The 21,123-nt window shown below is 34.7% G+C and overlaps 1 protein-coding gene across 9 annotated transcripts in view; it reads left to right on the forward strand.

Annotated features, from left to right (window-relative positions):
- ADGRV1 (adhesion G protein-coupled receptor V1) overlaps positions 1–21,123 on the forward strand; it is a 591,098-nt gene that overhangs the window by 154,988 nt on the left and 414,987 nt on the right. For 8 of the 9 annotated variants that reach the window (XM_045033568.1, XM_045033570.1, XM_045033575.1 and 5 more), the window contains 10 exons: positions 1,521–1,651; positions 3,146–3,245; positions 3,898–4,077; positions 8,048–8,211; positions 12,043–12,136; positions 12,569–12,601; positions 14,323–14,401; positions 14,504–14,642; positions 15,435–15,576; positions 19,243–19,505. In XM_045033568.1, coding sequence (XP_044889503.1) covers positions 1,521–1,651; positions 3,146–3,245; positions 3,898–4,077; positions 8,048–8,211; positions 12,043–12,136; positions 12,569–12,601; positions 14,323–14,401; positions 14,504–14,642; positions 15,435–15,576; positions 19,243–19,505 — 1,325 coding nt within the window. The remainder of the gene's footprint in view (positions 1–1,520; positions 1,652–3,145; positions 3,246–3,897; positions 4,078–8,047; positions 8,212–12,042; positions 12,137–12,568; positions 12,602–14,322; positions 14,402–14,503; positions 14,643–15,434; positions 15,577–19,242; positions 19,506–21,123) is intronic. The other variant, XM_045033586.1, reaches the window with a different exon arrangement.

Below are 21,123 nucleotides of genomic sequence, written 5' to 3' on the forward strand. Positions count from 1 at the left end.
TGCCTGTCTTTTGTTCATATGAATTCTACAAGTATATAAATTTTGAATGATATCTGGGCAGTTATGGCTCATTCTACAGGCTTTCTTTCACTAACCTTGAGATAAATTGATTCCTAACTAGCAGTCCCTATATGGTTCAAAAAAAAAAATTTGTTCTCAGACATAGTCTACTAATGTAATGGTGATTAATTTTTTCTTGTATTAAACCACTGAAAAATATATACATTAAAGTATCTGGGAAATCTTATTTAGAAGTCTGATACTTTTGCCTTATGTTTTCCACTCTCCCCAGAAAATTAATTGCCCTAAAATTAATTATGAGTGCTTAACTTTAGCATGAAATTTTTATCTTGTTTTTTAGTAACTGGAATTAAGATAAACTTTAAGTTAATTAATCCATGATATTTTAAGAAACATTTCTCTTAGAAAATACCTTCAGAAATAAAAAAACATTGTAGTAATTTAAAAACTATTAGAAAAATATTAGAAAATGTAAACATATTTTGTCTTATTTCTCCTCTCCTTGTTTAAAGAGTGTTAGAAGTGTTTGCTTATTGGATAACTAAGTAAAAGTGATACTTGCAGTGAATATGCATGAATTTCAACTATAAGTCTATGCCACAAATTTAAATAACTCGTGTTCTTTTAAAGTCTTTGGAACACCATTCCATTTATCTTTTCATTAAAAATTATTTTTTTAGTGATATAGTTCATTAACTTTGTGTTCATCATCATCTGTGACTTTTGAATTGAGCATATGTTCTCAACAAGCAATGTGGCCATCAGCAATACTTCCTAGGAACTTACTTTCCTCTTTGAGTAGTTGAAAAGAAATGATTGTCATGATTTTCTTCAATTTTACAAAGTATTATGTAAGGATAAAAGCCAAGAATGGAAAGTATCTAAAATACCTCAATCATCCAGGAAGGAAGACCGTAACTTTGGTGAAGTTACAGAGGCTGATGTACAAATTTGACACCTTTCCTTTGTATTTCTTTTTATAAAACAAAATCATTGATGGTATATGTAAGTTACAATTTGAAGAAATGTGATTTTCAGGTATTTGCAAGCATTTTTATGCATGCATTGTGTAAAATCACATTGCATATCAGTGTAAGGAATTTGTGTCCTTTTGAGAAGTAAAGGAAGAATTTACTTGTGTTATTACTAGTTTTGACCATAGGACTTTTTTCCCCTTTAATTTACAGAACATTTATGTTCTGGTGCATGTTTTGGAGTGTATGAAAGTTTGTGTTTCCCATTTTAGCATGTGTTTTTGGTAACTTCTACATATTGAACTTCCTGAAGTTCTACTAAATGAAAGTATTTAAAAGTGGGATCCCTATGTTAATAAACAATAAGCATGTATAAAGCTTCTGGAAAATTCAAAACAGGACAGCCTTTTAATGTTCATAGAAAAGGTGCTGTAATAGTTGCATGTTTGGAATTGGGGTTTTGTTGGGTTCAAGTGCTATTTATTTTCTAGTAAACATTTATCAATCTTTACATTTCATTTGCAGGAGAAATTTTGCAATTCCATGTGGTAAGAACACCCCCTGGTCGAGGAAATGTTTCTGTTAACTGGAAAATTATTGGGGAAAATCTAGAACTCAATTTTGGTAACTCTACCGGACAACTCTTCTTTCCTGAGGTATTACTACAAAGAAAAGATTTAACACAGCTATGTAGGGAAAACAATGTAAGTAAAACCTTGGTTTGCGAGCATAATTCATCCTGGAAACATGCTTATAATCCAAAGCACTCATATATCAAAGTGAATTTCAAGAACCATTGGCTCACTTATGATCATGTGACATTCAGCGTCATGTACTATTCGTTTTGCAAGACATTGCTTGTTTATCAAGTTAAAATTTATTAGAAATGTTTACTTGTGGAACACTTGCAAAACAAGTTACTCACAATCCAAGGTTTTACTATATTTTGAAGAAAATGGGAAAACTCTTAATTATGTAAAACAAGAATTAACAGAGATTGATGTGAGAGTTCTCTTTGAAACCTAGAGGAAGAACATTACTCGAAGAATATCTAAGATTTAAAAAGTGCCCGGGGCAGGGTGCCTTGATGGCTGTCAGTTAAGGCTCCGTCTCCTGATTTTGGCTCAGTTCATCTCACAATTCATGAAATTGAGCCCTGCATTGGGCTCTGCGCTGACCGCTGCTTGGGATTCTCTCTCTCTGCCCCTCCACTGCACATGCGCGTGCGCTCTCTCTCTCTCTCTCTCTCTCTCTCTCTCTCTCAAAATAAATAAATAAATATATTTTAGAAAGTGAGTTTGTTTTTCCTGTGTCTTTGGCAGACTCACTTGAAGGAAATCATATATATCAACTTTGTATTTGAACCAAGCTCTCTTGCTGCTCTCCTGCCCTCCCACTTCTGGTGTCCACCGTGTCATTCTGAACAGGATGGATAGTGCTTGTCCTTTTCTGTTACTCCTCACTGTCTTGGAACTTTAAACGCAAGACAGTAACAAATTTAGCTCTTAAGTATCTTTTTATGTCTTGTTCACACTGAATTTTTGAGGTTCCATTTAGAAGCTCTTTCTGATAGATTGAAAGAAGGTGATTGGTGGGAAATAACTTTATAAGAGCATTTCTTGGATAGAAAATCAGCACCATTTAATTATAACTCTCCCATCTTCACCTCTTTTCTGTACTCAGTATGAATTCTTGTTTGATAGTGCGTTTCATTCTTTTTCTTCCTCATTTCCATTCCCTTGATATTAAGCCACGTTCCATAACTTTCTGCCTCGAGTACTGCATTGGCCTTCTCGTACCTACTTTTCCTGCAACACGGCCTTTTTCATCGTTCCCCTTTTTCCTATTCACCACTGCCATAGAAATCTCCCCAACGTATTGCTTTGTCGTACATTTTTAGTAGAGCTACATTGCATATTCGATAAGATCGACATTCAGTAGCTCAGCATTCAGGATCCTCTGTAATTAGCTGCTGTCTACTTTCAGCCTGGTTTCCCCATGAGTCAATGGTTTTTATTTATTTTTTAATCCACAGGCTGCTTGTTTAAATGAAAATTTATTTAGATGCATAATTTATAAAGCCAATAAAAGCAAGAGATATTTTGTGTTCAGTGGCAATGGAAGGATGAACTTCTTTCTGTTTGTCATAGGGGTCATTGAATAAAACGATATTTGTGCATTTGTTTGATGACAACATTCCTGAAGAGAAAGAAGTATACCAAGTCCTTCTCTACGATGTCAGGACACAAGGTAATTCAAAATTCAATTTAAAATTTTTTCTAGCAGATTGTTCTTTTTAGAAAATAATACTTGCTATGTCTATATTTAACAACTAGATGCATACTAATTAAGAAATATTACTTTATTTTTTGAAGGTATTTCTTTAAATATTGTCGGTTTCATAAAAATGTTAGATCTAAAACAATCAGCTCAAAATGGGAATTCTTCTCTTTGTGGATTCAGGAAATACCTCTAGAAGTTTTGCTAAATATTTTCTTCTGGAATAAAATACATTTCCAAAGAATAATTTTTCTGTAATTAATTTATATTAGGAGACCAATTTGGATTTGGGCCAGTTATATAGATAGCTCCAATCTAATCATTTTGAGTATATTATCTGGGTACTTCCTTTAATTTCTACTCAATTTCTGTAATTCGGATGATTATTGTAGCAAATGATGATAGTATGTCAAGTGAAAATATTTTATGATTTACTTTCTAGGAAAAGAAAACTAAAATGTAGGTTCTGTTTGTCAACGTGAAGATTTCTGTTACAGGGTTGAATGAAATAGAACACTTTTTGGGCGCTTCAATATGTTTCAGAGGGTGGGGTTATAATTTAAGTATTTAGAAGTTAATGCCAAATCACTGTTAGATTTCTTGTGATCCCTGATGTTTTTAGGGGTTCCACCAGCAGGAATTGCTCTGCTGGATGCTCAAGGATATGCAGCTGTCCTGACTGTAGAAGCCAGTGATGAACCGCATGGAGTTTTAAATTTTGCTCTTTCATCAAGATTTGTTTTGCTACAGGAGGCTAACATGACAGTTCAGCTTTTCATCAACAGAGAATTTGGATCTCTAGGTTTGTGTTACTGTAGAGTGAATGGGGTTTCCAGGCAGGTGCTCTTTCAGTATTCTACGTGTGTGGATGAAAGCCATTGCTAAAATAAATCAGAGACAGGAGAGACAATTTACTATTTGTTAATTCAGAACAAGACTTTATAACTTTTTTATTTTTGAAGTTTATTTATTTATTTCTTTAGTAATCTCCACACCCACCGTGGGGCTCAAACCCACAGCCCTGAGCTCAAGTCACATGTTTTTTTTTTTTAAATTAATTAATTAATTAATTTTTAAATTTACTCCAAGTTGGTTAGCATATAGTGCCACAATGATTTCAGGAGTAGATTCCTTAATGCCTCTTACCCATTTAGCTCATTCCCCCTCCCACAACCCTTCCAGCAATCCTCTGTTTGTTCTTTGTATTTAAGAGTCTCTTATGTTTTGTCCCCCTCCCTGTTTTTATATTATTTTTGCTTCCCTTCCCTTATGTTCATCTGTTTTATATCTTAAATTCCTCATGTGAATGACATCATATGATATTTGTCTTTGACTAATTTCGCTTAGCATAATACACTCCAGTTCCAGCCACGTAATTGCAAATGTCAAGATTTCATTCTTTTTGACTGCCGAGTAATAGTCCATTGTATGTGTGTGCATATATATATATATATATATATATATATATATATATATATGCACACACACCACATCTTCCTTATCCATTTATCCATCGATGGACATTTGGGCTCTTTTCATACTTTGGCTGTTGTTGATAGTGCTGCTATAAACATTGGGGTGCATGTGCCCCTTCAAAACAGCACACCTGTATCCTGTAGATAAATATCTAGTAGTGCTATTTGCTGGGTTGTAGGGTAGGTCTATTTTTAATTTTTTGAGGAACCTCCATACTATTTTCCAGAGTGGCTATACCAGTGTGCATTCCCACCAGCAATGCAAAAGAGATCCTCTTTCTCCACATTCTTGCCAACATGTGTTGTTGCCATGTTGTTAATGTTGGCCATTCTGACAGGTGTGAGGTGGTATCTCATTATGGTTTCCATTTTTTTTTTAATTTTTATTTTTTAAAATTTTATTTATTTTTAAAATGAAATTTACTGTCAAATTGGTTTCCGTACAACACCCAGTGCTCATTCCAATAGGTGCCCTCCTCAATGCCCATCACTCACTTTCCCCTAACCACCCCCGCCATCAACCCTCAGTTTATTCTCAGTATTTAAGAGTCTCTTATGGTTTGCCTCCTTCTCTCTCTGTGACTTTTTCCCCCCCCTCTCCTCCCCCCTGGTCTTCTGTTGAGTTTCTCAGGATCCACAAGGGGTGAAAACATACGGTATCTGTCTTTCTCTGCCTGACTTTTTTCACTTAGCATAACACTCTCCAGTTCTATCCATGTTTCTACAAATGGCCAGATTTCATTCTTTCTCATTGCCAAGTAGTATTCCATTGTATATATAAACCACATATTCTTTTTTTTTTAATATATGAAATTTATTGTCAAATTGGTTTCCATACAACACCCAGTGCTCATCCCAAAAAGTGCCCTCCTCAATACCCATCATCCACCCTCCCCACCCTCCCACCCCCCATCAACCCTCAGTTTGTTCTCAGTTTTTAACAGTCTCTTATGTTTTGGCTCTCTCCCACTGTAACCTCTTTTTTTTTTTCCTTCCCTTCCCCCATGGGTTTCTGTTAAGTTTCTTAGGATCCACATAAGAGTGAAACCATATGGTATCTGTCTTTCTCTGTATGGCTTATTTCACTTAGCATCACACTCTCCAGTTCCATCCACGTTGCTACAAAAGGCCATATTTCATTCTTTCTCATTGCCACGTAGTATTCCATTGTGTATATAAACCACAATTTCTTTATCCATTCATCAGTTGATGGACATTTAGGCTCTTTCCATAATTTGGCTATTGTTGAGAGTGCTGCTATAGACACTGGGGTACAAGTGCCCCTATGCATCAGCACTCCTGTATCCCTTGGGTAAATTCCTAGGAGTGCTATTGCTGGATCATAGGGTAGATCTATTTTTAGTTTTTTTGAGGAAGCTCCACACTGTTTTCCAGAGCCGCTGTACCAGTTTGCATTCCCACCAACAGTGCAAGAGGGTTCCCGTTTCTCCACATCCTCTCCAGCATCTATAGTTTCCTGATTTGTTCCTTTTGGCCACTCTGAACGGTGTGCGGTGGTATCTCAGTGTGGTTTTGATTTGTATTTCCCTGATGAGGAGTGACATTGAGCATCTTTTCATGTGTCTGTTGGCCATCTGGATGTCTTCATTGGATAAGTGTCTTCTGTTCATGTCTTCTGCCCATTTCTTCACTGGATTCTTTGTTTTTCGGGTGTGGAGTTTGGTAAGTTTTTTATAGATTTGGGATATTAACCCTTGATTCGATATGTCATTTGCAAATATATTCCCATTCTGTTGGTTGCCTTTTAGTTTTGTTGATTGTTTCCTTTACAGTGCAGAACATTTTCATCTTGATGAGGTCCCAGTAGTTCATTTTTGCATTTAATTCCCTTGCCTTTGGAGATGTGTCAAGTAAGAAATTGCTGTGGCTGAGGTCAGAGAGTTTTTTCCTGCTTTCTCCTCTAGGGTTTTGATAGTTTCCTGTCTGACATTCAGGTCCTTCATCCATTTTGAGTTTATTTTTGTGAATGGTGTGAGAAAGTGGTCTAGTTTCATTCTTCTGCCCGTTGCTGCCCAGTTCTCCCAGCACCATTTGTTAAAGAGACTTTTTTTTCATTGGATATTCTTTCCTGCTTTGTCCAAGATTTGTTGACCATACATTTGTGGGACCAATTTGACAATAAATTTCATATATTAAAAAAAAAAGAATATGTGGTTTATATATACAATGGAATACTACTTGGCAATGAGAAAGAATGAAATCTGGCCATTTGATGTTGACCATACATTTTTGGACCCACAAATTGCATCTCTATCCTATTCCATTGGTCTATGTGTCCATTTTTGTGCCAATACCATGCTTTTTTGATGATTACAGCTTTGTAGTAGAGGCTAAAGTCTGGGATTGTGATGCCTCCCTCTTTGGTTTTCTTCTTCAATGTGACTTTGGCTATTTGGGGTCTTTTGTGGTTCCATATGAATTTTAGTATTGCTTGTTCTAGCTTCGAGAAGAATGCTGGTGCAATTTTGATTGGGATTGCATTGAATGTGTAGATTGCTTTGGGTAGTATTGACATTTTAACAATATTTATTCTTCCAGTCCATGAGCACAGAATGTTTTTCCATGGTTTCCATTTGTATTTCCCTCATGATGAATGATATTGAGCATTTTTTTCATGTATCGGTTGGCCATCTGGATGTCTTCTTTACATCCAGAGAAGTGTCCCATTCTTGTCTTTTGCCCATTTCTTCACTGGATTATTTGTTTTTTGGGTGTTGAGTTTGATAAGTTCTTTATAGAGTCACATGCTTTTCTGACTCAGCCAGCCAGATGCTCCTAACTTCCTTATTTTTGAAAGATTAAAGTAATTATCTATCATCACAGAAATGCTGTGTAACAATCATAAAATCTCAGCAGAGTGTAGTAATAGGCTTGTTCTGGGTCCACTACCATAGATTGGGTTTGGCCTGGATGGCCCTACTCCAGATGTCTCTCATTCTTCTCCTGGGGATCATTAGAGGCCCAAGAAAGTAAACAAAAGCTTGCCAGTCTCCTTGAGGTCTAAGCTCAGAACTAGCACATAATCACTTTTACCTTGTACTAACAGCCAAAACAAGTCACAGCCAAACTCAAAGTCTGAAGGCAGCTCAGTATACCTTACCCACAATGGGATATCACTGAGGTATTACAAGGCCAAGGTTATAGGAAAAGGTAAGGAATTGGGGCCAAGAATACAAGGTACTGCAGGTGCTTTTAGGAAAGTCAAAAAGTTAACACTAAGATATCATTTTAAAAGTTTAAATAATTATAAAATCTCTTCTCATCGAATTCAATTAGGAGCCATTAATGTCACATATACCACGGTTCCTGGAATGTTGAGTCTAAAGAACCAAACAGAAGGAAACCTTGCTGAGCCAGATGTTGACTTTGTCTCAGTAGTTGGCTTTCTGATTTTAGAAGAAGGGGAAACAGCAGCAGCCATCAACATTACTATACTTGAGGTAAAACTATTTTGCTATTGTTATATTAAATCCAAATAACCACAAAGAAAGTAGAAATTGATGGAATATTCTAGTGCCTTTAAATCAGCTTATTTCCTTTTGTGATTTTTTTACAACCACACTGCGGTTTCTGTTCTTGTCAAAATAGGCTGGTCTGTTGTTGTGTATTTTGTTATAGAAACATCTCCTGATAAAGAGAACTTCCTTAGGGCAGTCCCCTTTAAGACAGGCATTGTCTTACGAGATTCCAGGGAAGCATTTTGATTACTCCAAAGGATTCGTTGGACCAGCAAATCCATGTAGGTCAGCATTTTAGTTGTTAGGACTGGTTAAATTAGAGATAGTGAGAAACTCACTGGAGGCTGATGGCATAAAATGTGATTACGGTCAAACTTAAAGTTATCACTGGTGACTGAAATTACATTTTAAATGATTTTTCATCTTGTAAAACCTCATGCTGTTTTGGGACCCAGTGCTTCAGCTACCTAAATACATTTCCGAAAGGTTTATGAAAGTAGTATGTATGGAGAAGGTAGGAGATGGTATGTATGTGTGTTGGAGGGAAGACCATAAATACTGCTTTAGAAAAATAATTTTCAACTAGTCTGTATTTTGGGGCTTCTGTTTTTGAAAAGGTTTTATTTGCTCAGAGGCTTTTTACTTTTAGTAAATTCTAAGTAGTGTAAACCATTCATCATCTGAAGTTAGTAACTCTTACACTTTGTTGATTACCATTGCATAGTGACCTAATACAGTAGTATGAGATCTCTAGAGCCTTAAGATAAAAGGTAATACTCAGCATGTGACGTGTAACACGATTTGGTAAAAACAAAACAAAACATTAAGCCAAGTCTTCTTTCAAATATGTAACCTATTAATACAATAAGTAAATATAAATAAATGGATTATTCCTTAGATATGATAATTTTTAAAACAGAAAATATGTAGCCAACCCTTCTTTTCCTTGCAGAGTCTAGTTTTATGAACATAGAGTTTCCAGTTTACCTTTTTTTTCCTCCTTAGGTCTTTGTAGCCCTTTCTATTCCCTGAGTGGCATGAGGTTAAGAGACTACAGGCCTGTACACAGAAATAAGCCAGGCCTGGGTTGGGGGACAGGGTGAGCAGTGATAAGGGAGTTGCTGCATGAGAGTGCAGGGAGCTGCATGAGAGTTGCTGCTGGGATGAGTGAGGGACTGTCCCTTTTACATAACTGATTCTATAACTCCCATTGGTCTGTATATTATAGAAGATAGTTTAGAGACCATTTCCTATTTTTTCACAATGAAATCCATCTCCATTAAATAAAATGAATAATACAAAATGTATGTACTGACACTATGCACACACACACACACACACACACACACACACACAGACACTGGGTTTTTATGTAAATATTGTTGACTGTCTTGTCATGATTGGCAGGGGTTTTGCTAGTCCTTAAGTTTTGGATACCTGCCTTATTTTCAATGTTGTTATGGGCACTAGTGATTAAAAGTAATAGTGTATTAAAACTAACCATCACAGGGGTGCCTGGATGGCTTAGTCGGTTAAGCATCTGACTTCATCTCAGGTCATGATCTCACAGTTTGTGAGTTCGAGCCCACATCGGGCTCTGTGCTGACAGCTGAGAGCCTGGAGCCTGGTTTGAATTCTGTGTCTACCCCTTTTTCTCTACTCTTCCCCTGTTTATGCCCTTTCTCTCTCTCTCTCCCTCTCAAAAATCAATAAACATTAAAAAATTAACCATCACAAATAGCTATCACTTTTAAAGACTCTCTGTAGGCCAGGCACTCCATACTCATTATTTTTAATCATTATTACAGTCCCCAATTGTTTCCCCCATGGTGGAAGCTGAGGCTTTAAGTAACTCACTTAAAATTACAGAATTTGGTGTTAGGTCTCCTTGACTGTGAACCCTGTATTTTTTTTTTCATGGTATTGTATTCCACATTCCAGTCATTGGATAGTAAGGTAATTTAAAACCTTCTTTTCTTCCATTATATTTAAATTTATCAGTTTTGTATATTTGTGTTATTGGTTGACATATCAGTTTAGGAAAAATATATTAGCAGTTTTGTGTGTTGAACCTAATAACTTATCATACAATAGGTGTAAGTTTATACTTTTATTATTTTTTTTTTAGATTTCAGCTTTATTGAAATATTAAATACTGCATGGTATCACTTATGCAGAATCTAAAATATATATAAAATTGTAAGATATTTAAAATGTATATTGTGATTTTTTTAAAAAAAAAAGTTCATTTACTTTGAGAGAGAGAACATGAGCAGGGGAAGGGGCAGAGAGAGAGAGAAAATCTCACGCAGCTTTCCGCAGCATCAGTGCAGAGCCTGACGGGGGTTCAAACTCACAAACTGTGAGATAATGACCTGAGCCCAAGTCAGACGCTTAACTGACTGGGCCACCCAGGTGCCCCTGTGGTGATCTGATACATGTATACATTGTGAAAGAGATTCCTCCTATCTATTTAATGGACATATTTATCACCTGACCTGTTTATCTTTTTTTGTGTCTGAGAATTTTTAAAATTTCAATTATATGATAACAGTGTTATTACCTATATAGTCACTGTGTTTTACATGAGACTCTTGGACCTTATTTATCTTAGAGCTGAGTTTGTACTCTTTTACCAACTTCTCCTTATTTCTCCCACCCCCCCAGCCCCTGGCCCTGGCCACCAGTTTGCTACTGTCTATTTCTGTGAGTTTAACTTTCTTTCTTTCTTTCTTTCTTTCTTTCTTTCTTTCTTTCTTTCTTTCTTTCTTTCTTTCTTTCTTTTTTTTTTCAGATTCCACATATAAGTGATACCATGCAGTATTTGTTTTTCACTGTCTGGTTTATTTCACTTAGCAAAATGCCCTCTAGGTCCATCCATGTTGTTGCAAATGGCAGGATCTCTGTCTCCCTTGTGTCTGAATAATATTTCATCATGTATATATACACCACATCTTCCCCATCCATTCACTCATTGATGGACACTTAAGTTTCTGTTTCTTGGCTACTGTGAGTAATTCTGCGGACATGGGAGTTCACATATCTCTTCGATACCCTGTTTTTACTACCTTTGGGTATATACCCTGGTGTGGGATTGCTGGATTATATGGTAGTTCTATTTTTAATTCTTTGAGGAACCTCCATATTGTGTCGCATAGTGGCTGTACAAATTTACATTCCCACCAACAGTACACAAGGGCTCCCTATTCTCCACATCCTCACCAATATTTATTGCTTGTCTTTTTCATAATAGTCATTCTAAGAAATGTAAGGTAATGTCTCATTCTGGTTTTGATTTGCATTTCCATGATGATCAGTGATATTGAGCACCTTTTCCTGTATGTGTTGGCCACATCTTTCTTGGAAAAATAACTTTATCTGTTGTACATTTTTAAATCAGATTATTTGTGGGGTTTTTTTTGGGGGGGGGGGCTGCTGAGTTGTAGCAGTTCTTTATGTATTTTGGATGTTCACTCTTTATCATATATGTGATTTGCAAATACTTTCTCCCATTCCATTGGTTGTCTTTTCATTTTGTGGATGGTTTCCTTTGCTGTGCAGAAGCTTTTTAGTTTGTTGTAGTCCCACTTGGTTATTTATGCTTTTGCTTTTGGTGTCAAATCTGAAAAAAACATCATAGCCAAGAATATTTATTTAAAATTTTAAATCTTTTCTATTCTAGCTTTGCATTTTTATACTTGCTATATACTACTTAAGTGTATATATTTACCAGATAATTTTAAAAACTGCTTGTGAGAGGTCATGACTTTGAGAGCGTAACTATAGGGAATTTAATGGATATAATTTTTGCAGGACGACATACCAGAGCTAGAAGAATATTTCCTTGTGAATTTAACTTATATTGACCTTATCATGGCTCCTTTAACTTCATTTCCTCCTAGACTAGGTATGATTTTTGTTTGTTTCCGTTTATTCACTGCAAATGAAGTAAAGTTATTCATTTTTAAATCAGAAGTAATCGCTTATAATACTTGTTAATCTCAGCTATGAAAGAAAATATAGTGAGCTTTTAGGTTTATTTTAATTTAGAGATTGTCATCTGTTGCATTTTTGTACACTGGACGTCATAAACACATTCAAGAATTATTTATTGTGTGATGCTTTCTAAATTTTACAACTATTTATGATGAAATTTGTAATCTTAAAAATAGAATTAGTTCTTAGGCATTTTTCCTGTTAAAATTTAATTTGCTATTTTTATTAGATCTCCAAACTGTCAGATGATTTTATTTTTCTTTAGGGTAAGCAGTACTTTTGTTTGTTTATTGTGTTCTCTGCTTCTTTTTTGACCTTTTACCTCTTTCTTTTCATGCTTTAGAAAAGATTCACTTTATTCATTACAGACTGAAAGGTAAAACTTGAACCTTAGTATAGATTTACGTAGATTACTATAACAAGGTGTATTCTTATTTTAAAACACAATTTTTAGTGTGCAGTTTGGGCATTTAGTATTGAGAATTTTGTCTGAAGCTTGTAGGTATGATGGCCTGGGAAGTGTGGGCTGTGAGCCCTGTGGTAGCCTGTTCCCCCTCCCTTGGTTAGAAGATGGGCTGGATGGCAGGAAATTAGCCTGGGTTCAAGGAAGAGAAGCATGGCCGAGAGGAGTAACCTAAGGAATAAGTTTTCCTCATTCACTTGTGAGACTCAGTATGACAACTTTGAAAATAACAGAAGAGAATAATGAGTTCATAACATATTACCGTAAGAACCTTGGTTTGCGAGTGTTATTTGTTCTGGAAACATGCTTGTAATCCAAAGCACTCAAATATCAAAGCAAATTTCAAGAACCATTGGTTCATTTGTGATCATGTGACATTCTACTGTGCAATACTACTCTATTTGCAATACTACTCTATGTGCAATACTACTCATATTGCAAGTCATTGCCTGTTTATCAAGTTAAAATTTATTAGAAATGTTTGCTCATCTTGCAGAAAACTCACAGAACAAGTTATTTGCAATCCAAGGTTTTACTGTATGTGAAAAGGTTTGGTTCTTTTACAAAAGGAATTTATGACTCCAGTGACTAAGCTGTTTATATCCAGTATTTATTATAAGATAATTACTGTTCATGCTAAGAAAACTAACAAAATACTTCATATTTCTTTATACTCATATTAGAGGTAACTTAAATAGTGTGACTTCTGTTGAGTGCTTTCCAATGCCCCTGTTTCAAGTGCTTTATATGTCAGTACCATCATTCCTTACACTTGAGCATTTTACAGATGAGGGAGTGGAGGCTAGGAGAGGCTAAGTAACATGCCCAGAATCACACAGTGAGGAGATGGTGGAGCTGGGCTTATGCTGTGAAGCCTCTAGTCTGATGGACACAAATTTTGATTTTATATTCTTTTCTTGACAATGTTCTCTTCGCTCAGAGAGAATTACGCCCTCCGTATCCCTTCCCCACCTAGGCCACTGTTAGAAGTATCATAAGAGTAAGGTAGAGCCTTCAAATTTTAAAGGGGAAAGGACAAAATATTAAAAAACTAAACAGGGACAAGGTTAATATTTCAAGACTGAATAATGAATACTGGGAATATACTGAACTTGGTAGACAGAGTGTAAGATAAAAAGGGATAAAAGAGCTTTACTTCAGTCTTAGTCTCTGTGCCACCTAACCTTCACCCATCTTTCCCTCTTGTCTCACCTTGTATCCCTGTCTCTCCCTGCTTCTCCTTAAACCTGCACTTTTCTCTGCAGTTCTTATCGCCTTTCTCTTCCCATTCCTTTCTCTTTTCTTGCTCTTTCTACTTTGTCCAGTGGTCCCTATTTTCCTTTCCTCTTGAAATGGATTAAAATAATAGAAATAAAACCATAACCTCAGTTGCTTATTTTATATTGTTCTCAGTTCATTAGATTTCAGTAAGTTGGTGTTCTTGTTAGGAAAAAGTTTTCTTATTCAAATATTATAAGCATTTATATTTTATTTTCTTAAACATCTTTGAGTAATGCCTATGATATCTCTATATTAGAAATTATATGGTCTCAAAGGATGGTCTTTAAATTCTGTGTCAAATCATTCTTTTTTAATCATTTCTATTTAAAAATATATTTCTTTGTTGTTTTCAGATTCAGAGGGCTTGACTGCACAAATTATTATCGATGCCAATGATGGTGCACGAGGTGTAATCGAATGGCAACATAGCAGGTAAGACCAAAGCTGTGTAAGAGTCCTTTTCTGAGTTTCAGATTTTTTATCTACTGAATAAAATCTTACAAGGAAAAGATTAATGTATTATGTTTATTTTAGGTTTGCAGTAAATGAAACCAAAGGAAGTTTAACATTGGTAGCTCAGCGAAGCAAAAGGACTCTTGGCCATGTTTCCTTGTTTGTATATGCCCAGAATTTGGAAGCACAGCTGGGGCTGGATTACATCTTCACCCCATCGGTGAATTCCTTGTGAATTATAGTGACTTAGGTCTTGTATTAATAAATCTGAAAGTAATGAACTATTATGTTTTGCATATTAAATTAGGGTAGAAGACTTCTACGTTATGGAATAACTCCCTTCACTATTTTAGTAAAATTTGTAAATTTTTAGTTCTAAACATTATTCTCTATTTATTTTATTCATTTATTATTTTGTTTTAATATTTGATATTATTTTATTCACTGTCTTATTGCAATATATGATAATGGAGAATACAGGTTATTGTGTCAAAGAATTTATATCATTATATTTATATCATTAGACACATATTTTCTGGAGTGTTTCTTATGATTCTTGAAAGTTTAAGGTTTTTAGTTTTTAAGTTTTTTTTTTTTTTTTAGTAATCTCTACACCCAACATGGGGCTCAAACTCACAACCCTGAGATTGAGAGTTGTATACTCTACTAACTGACCCAGCCAGGCATGCTGAAAATTTTAAGTCTTTTATTTCTTTGTTTTAATTTACTGAAACACAATTAGTGTTTTAAAATGCTTTTTAATTTGTCTCTTGGTGCCTTTTATTCCTTAGTCAAATGTTTACTTTCTTCTCTTTCTCCACACATTTTACTTTTTAAACTTCATGTTGTCAATTTAAATAAAAAAGGTCAATAAAAAATAAGGGAAAAATCCTTATTTTTATTAAAAAGTTTATTTCACATTGCCAGCCATATTGTATTTTTGCCAAATAGTCTGTGAAAAATCAATCATATATTTATATATAATACCACCTACTTTCACTTTCTTGTCCAGATTCTTCATTTTGTTGATGGAGAAAGGTATAAAAATATTGACATCGTGATTCTTGATGATGACATTCCAGAAGGAGATGAAACATTTCAGCTGGTTTTAACAAATCCTTCTCCTGGACTAGAGCTGGGGGAAAAAACAATAGGTAATTAACAATTTCTTATATACAGTTCACTTTCACTCATGATGTTTTCCTAACATGGAGGCAGTTGTACAGGGATTAAAGTCTTGATAGTTTTCTATAAAAAGCATTTTAAATTCAACATTTTGGAATCCCTATGTCAGTATAATAGTCCTTCCAGCCTTGTGTAGTTGTGTGTGTTTGTGTGTTTGTAAAACAAAAAAGTAGGTTGGTAGTAACAATTATATTAAGTCATTTCTGTAGCTACAAATTAAATAACGAAATGTCTTTCATTTAGAATTTAAATTATTCTCTGATTTTCTGTTTACCAATAGAGGGAATGACAAGTTGTTTAGTATCGTTTTATTGCTATAGTATTTTCACATAAAGTTGAAGTATACTGATACCTAAGACATTATGGGAGCCACAATTCTTTGGAGCAGTTTGACATTGTTATGAAATGTCATACTAATTTACTGCTTGTTAGATATGATACTGACTGCTTAGAGAGGGTAAAAAAGAGAGGAGAAAACTTCATGGAAATATAGAGCTTGTAGGATTAGAACGTCTCTTTAAAAGTCACTTAATTTAGTTTCTGTGGTGATATGTCAGGTGCACTTAGAAGACCAAGAGTTGACTGACTCTTCAACCTCTTGTTTTAGCTAGTGGCTGAGAGTTCTTTGGGATTCCCTTAATTTAATTAACCTTTATATTCCTAAATTATTGGTCTATATGTGAAAAAAATTTTGATTTGTAATAAAAAACATGAAAGAATCTTGAGTAATTCAAGAACTGGGTTTTACTTTTATTGCCATACTAATAAACATGTTGATATTTCTGTGTATTTAGAACCTTTCTTGAGTCTACAGCCATTGTTTCAAATTCAAAGAGTATGTTGAAAATATACTTTAAAAAATGTTTATTTTGAAAGAGAGAGAGAGAGAGAGAGCATGAGCAAGGGAGGGGCAGAGAGAGAGAGAGAGAGAGAGAGAGAGAGAGAGAGAGAGAGAGAGAAGAGAAAATCCCAAGCAGGCTCCGCATTGCCAGCATAGAGCCTGATGCGGGCTCGATCCCATAAACTGTGAGATCATGACCTGAGCCAAAATCAAGAATGGAGCGCTGACCAACTGAGCCACCCAGGCACTCTTAAAATATATATTTTTTTGTACATACAACATAGTGGGTTGTATGTAAAGGGTTGTAGGAATGGAAATGATGTGTTGATTAAGAATCTTTTATGTAAACAATAGAAAACCCAATTCAAATGGACTTAAAGGAAATTTATTGGCTCATTTAATCTGAGGGTCCAGACGCATACACAGTTTTAGATGCAGTGGTACCAGGACTTAACATGCCACCAAAGACCTTGTTGTTCTCTGCCTCTTCTTGCTTTTGGAATATTGGCTTCCACACAAGGCTAATGTTACTTGTCATAAGATGATTATCCGCATCTTCCTTTTACATTCCACATAATAGGAAAGAAGAGCACTCAAACTTAAGCATTCCTAAAAAAGGCCTAATACAATTCTGTTTGGAATTATGTAGGTTATATGCCCATGACCATGAGTAGGAGGAAGGACTATCTTATTGGTCTCTGTCAGGTTTACTTTGTACTTGTAATTTTCTGTTTTTAAATCTAAAAACAGTCCTCAGTGCTTTGATAGTGGGTGATTTCTTAAACTATGCCCCATTAATCAGCCTTTAGACCATTTCAAAAATTCCATAAAATATCAATAAATATTCTTATATATAAATCTTTGTATATATGAGTAATTAAGATCATCTGTTGAGTACATTGGGTATTGAGTGGAAAGGACAACAGCTGCCTTCTTTATTACCCTTACTCCAAAGTTATATATAAAATTTTTATTTCTTCACATCCTCAGCAGGAATTTCTTTGGATTTTAACATCTCTCTCTCTCTCTCTCTCTCTCTCTCTCTCTCTCTCTCTTTCTCTCTCTTTCTCTCTCTCTCTTTCATCTGTTTTTCCTGGCCTCTAATTCTGTTCTATTTGCCTGTTTATGTACTAATAGCAGTTTTATTTATCTTAGCTTTAATATACATTTTATTTTTTTAGGCCAAATACTTTTTATTTTTTTTCTCTGTACCATCTCACCTATTCTTTCAAGTATCTTTTCCATATGAACTTTAGAATCAATGAACTGAATTCCATAAAACAACTATTTTGATAGTTTTGGGGTTGAATTCAAGTTTTAGGTTAATTTGAAAGAACTCAGCATCATTATAATATTGTTTTTCCATTTAGAAATATGATATACTTTTCCATTAATTTAGATCATCTTTTGTATCATTGCTTTAATTTGTGTTCCCTCAAAAGCAAACCCTGAGACAAGGATTTGGATGGAAGTAGTTTATTGGAGGAAGTGATCTCTGGAGACATAGTGAGAAGTGAAGAAGTGAGACAGAGAGAGAGAAGAAGGCTGGTAAAAGATGGGCTGACGAATGGTACTGCTTTGGGCAACTGGAGCTCAGTGCTGCTGGGGTCCTTCCTAGACACCGAGTTGAGCAAAGTTCAGGGTGATCGTTCTAAAAACAAGTTGGGATATTCATTCACCGGCTCCTGTCCCTTGTTGTTTGAGTATGCTCTTGGGTGTTAAGTCTCCAGCAGTTCTGGCTTTATTCCTGCATCAGCTGATGGCGTCCTCAGGTAGAAAGATCAGTTGGCAAAAGAAACTCTGGAAGTGGTCTTGAAAGGGCCTAGGGGGCATGGAAGAGACACTGATAGCATTGGTCACAGTCACACATTAACACTGTATACGTTGTTCATATAGGTCCTCTATTTTTAACTTTGATTCCTAGGTATTGTTGCTATTGTGAATGAGGTCCCTTTTCTGTTGTTTGTTTTTTAATAGTTATAGCTTATACATAGAGATATTATAATAATATTTTAATTTTTTTTTATAATAATATTTTAGATGCATGTTCCATAGCACACTTCCCAGCTCTGAGCACCAGTTCTGCCACTTGCTAGCTTGTGTACTTCCACAGATTGCCTCTCTGTGCTTCAGCCATTGGATTTGTAAAGGAAAATAGTAATAGAATCAACCTCCTAGGGTTGTGAGAATTAAATGGGTTAACACAGGTTAAGCAGTTTGTAAGTTCTCAGTAGGATTAGTTGTTCCACTGCTATTATTCATATTATCATTAGTGGTAGTAAAAAATAAAAAGCTCTTAGTTTTTGAAGGTTACTCAGCTTACATTTTCAACTCTTACAATAGTTCTAAGAAGTTTTTTCTCCTGTTTTTTTTTTTAAGAAGACAATCATGTTGTCTAGAAAATAGTGTTAGTTCTGAGTCTTCCTTTCCATTGTTTTCATACCTGTTACCTGGCTCCTGGCTCCAGGACAATGCTGAATAGTAGCAGTAATGGCGGGTATTGTTGTCGTCTTTCTGTTTTTAGTGGCACCCTTCCAATGTTTCAACATTGAGTTAGGTCTTTGTTATTGGCTTTTGAGGTTGATGAGAAAGGTGCCTTTTATTCTAAGATTACTGACTATTTTTTTATCATGAGTGAATATGGAATTTTATTAAATGCCTTTTAAAATTCCCCTTCTTTTTAAGGTGATCTAGAAAAGAGTTGTCTTAGTTTATAATGAAACATCTCCATACTTCCCAGTACTTATAACCTGCCCTATTTTGATTTAGTGCTTTAATATTTTTATTTCAACAGCATTAATTACCATCCTTGCTAATGATGATGGTCCTGGAGTCCTATCATTTAACAACAGTGAGCACTTTTTCCTAAGAGAACCGACAGCTCTCTACATACAGGAGAGTAGTGCACTATTGTATGTTGTTCGGGAACCTGCACAAGGACTCTTTGGAACTGTGACAGTTCAGTTCATTGTGACAGAGGTAAACTCCTCAGTGGAGTCCAAAGATCTGACCCCTGTCAAAGGCTACATTGTTTTAGAAGAAGGTGTTCGTTTCAAGGTATAGTATGAGGCTTTAATGCCCCTGCAGTTGGTTCTTTTTTATTGCTGAGTAGCACTGCACTCAATAGGCCGTTATTTGTTTATCCATTTTTCTGTTGATAAACATGTGGGTTGTTTCTAATGTTCTTTAATCGGAATAAGTAATATTTATGAATAATTTTCTCTTAGGGGAGCACCCTGGGTCCTAAAAAGAAAAAAAAAAGTTCTCCCAGGCTAGATGACAGGCAAAGATGATTACATTACCATGTGAAAGTGTTACAGTGCTATATAGTCTGCATAGAGTGCTGGTGGAGAAATTTGTTCTGCAAATAGGGTAGTGGAATGTGCAAGTAATAAGAAAATTGTACATATTGCTGTTGTAAATGTTAACTATTTAGGTAACATACTTCACTTTATATTATTTTTAAAACAAAAGCTAAAAAACTCTAAACCATTTATTATAGTCACTAAGCCCTAGCCAGTCATCCTTTTGGCCACATTTTCATTAAACAAAATATAATTGCTTACTCTAGCCTGCTTATTTGAGAAGCCTGTATCATGTGTGTATAGGAATAGCTTATTGGAGAAGAAATGCTGGATTTGGGGTTAATTATAAATGTGATCTGTACTTATGGAAGTTTATCTTCTGAAACTTCCTTTTCTGTATATTGATAATTTTCTCTCCCAACAACTAAATTTTATTCATTTATTCATTCATTCATTCATTCATTCATTCATTTTAAAGTTTATTTATTTATTTTTGAGAGAGAGAGAGAGAGAGAGAGAGAGAGAGAGAGAGAGAGAAGACGAGCAAGAGAGAAGGAGAGAGAGGATCCCAAGCAGGTTCTGCACTGATAGCACAGAGCCTGTCACGGGGCTCAGTTGCATGAACCGTGAGATCATGACCTGAGCTGAAATCAAGAGTTAGACACTTAACCAACTGAGCCACCCAGGCGCCCCTAAATTTTATGTTTTAAAACACAGTTAAAGCTTAAAATTGCTAACTACATTTGTGTAAGATTTTTCAAGCCTGACATAAAGTATAATTATAAAGTAATGTATTTAAAATTATGTTATCTAAAAACAGTCTGCCTGGTAATCACTTTTCTTTGTGATCAGTTTGTGTACACTTTAACTCATTTTAAATTCGTATTTATTTACATGTCCAATTTTTTCATGTTTTTGGAAATTTGAAAGTTTAATCACTTAAGAATACTTATATCTTGATATGGATATAAAAGAATTCAAATTTTAAGTATTTGATGAATTTTCCATTGCTTTACATTCACAGGCATTTTCCTCTTTTTAAAAATGTTTTTAATTTAATTAATTTAATAACCATTTTTATTTTTATTATCTTTTTAAATTATAAAAATTATTCATTATAATTAATATATAACTATATATATTATATATTATATAAATATTAATATATAATATATATTATATATTATTATATTACATAAATATTAATATATAATATATAGATGTCTATAATAAATACACATCTATATAAAATATATAATCTTCCTAATTATAATAATTGATCATTATTATGGATTATATTAATAAATATATAATATAATAATTAAAATATAAGTTATTATATTAACATTTTTTTCTTAAAAGATTCTTTT

The sequence above is a fragment of the Felis catus genome, chromosome A1, assembly GCF_018350175.1.
Source record: "Felis catus isolate Fca126 chromosome A1, F.catus_Fca126_mat1.0, whole genome shotgun sequence".
Classification (NCBI taxonomy): Eukaryota; Metazoa; Chordata; class Mammalia; order Carnivora; family Felidae; genus Felis; species Felis catus.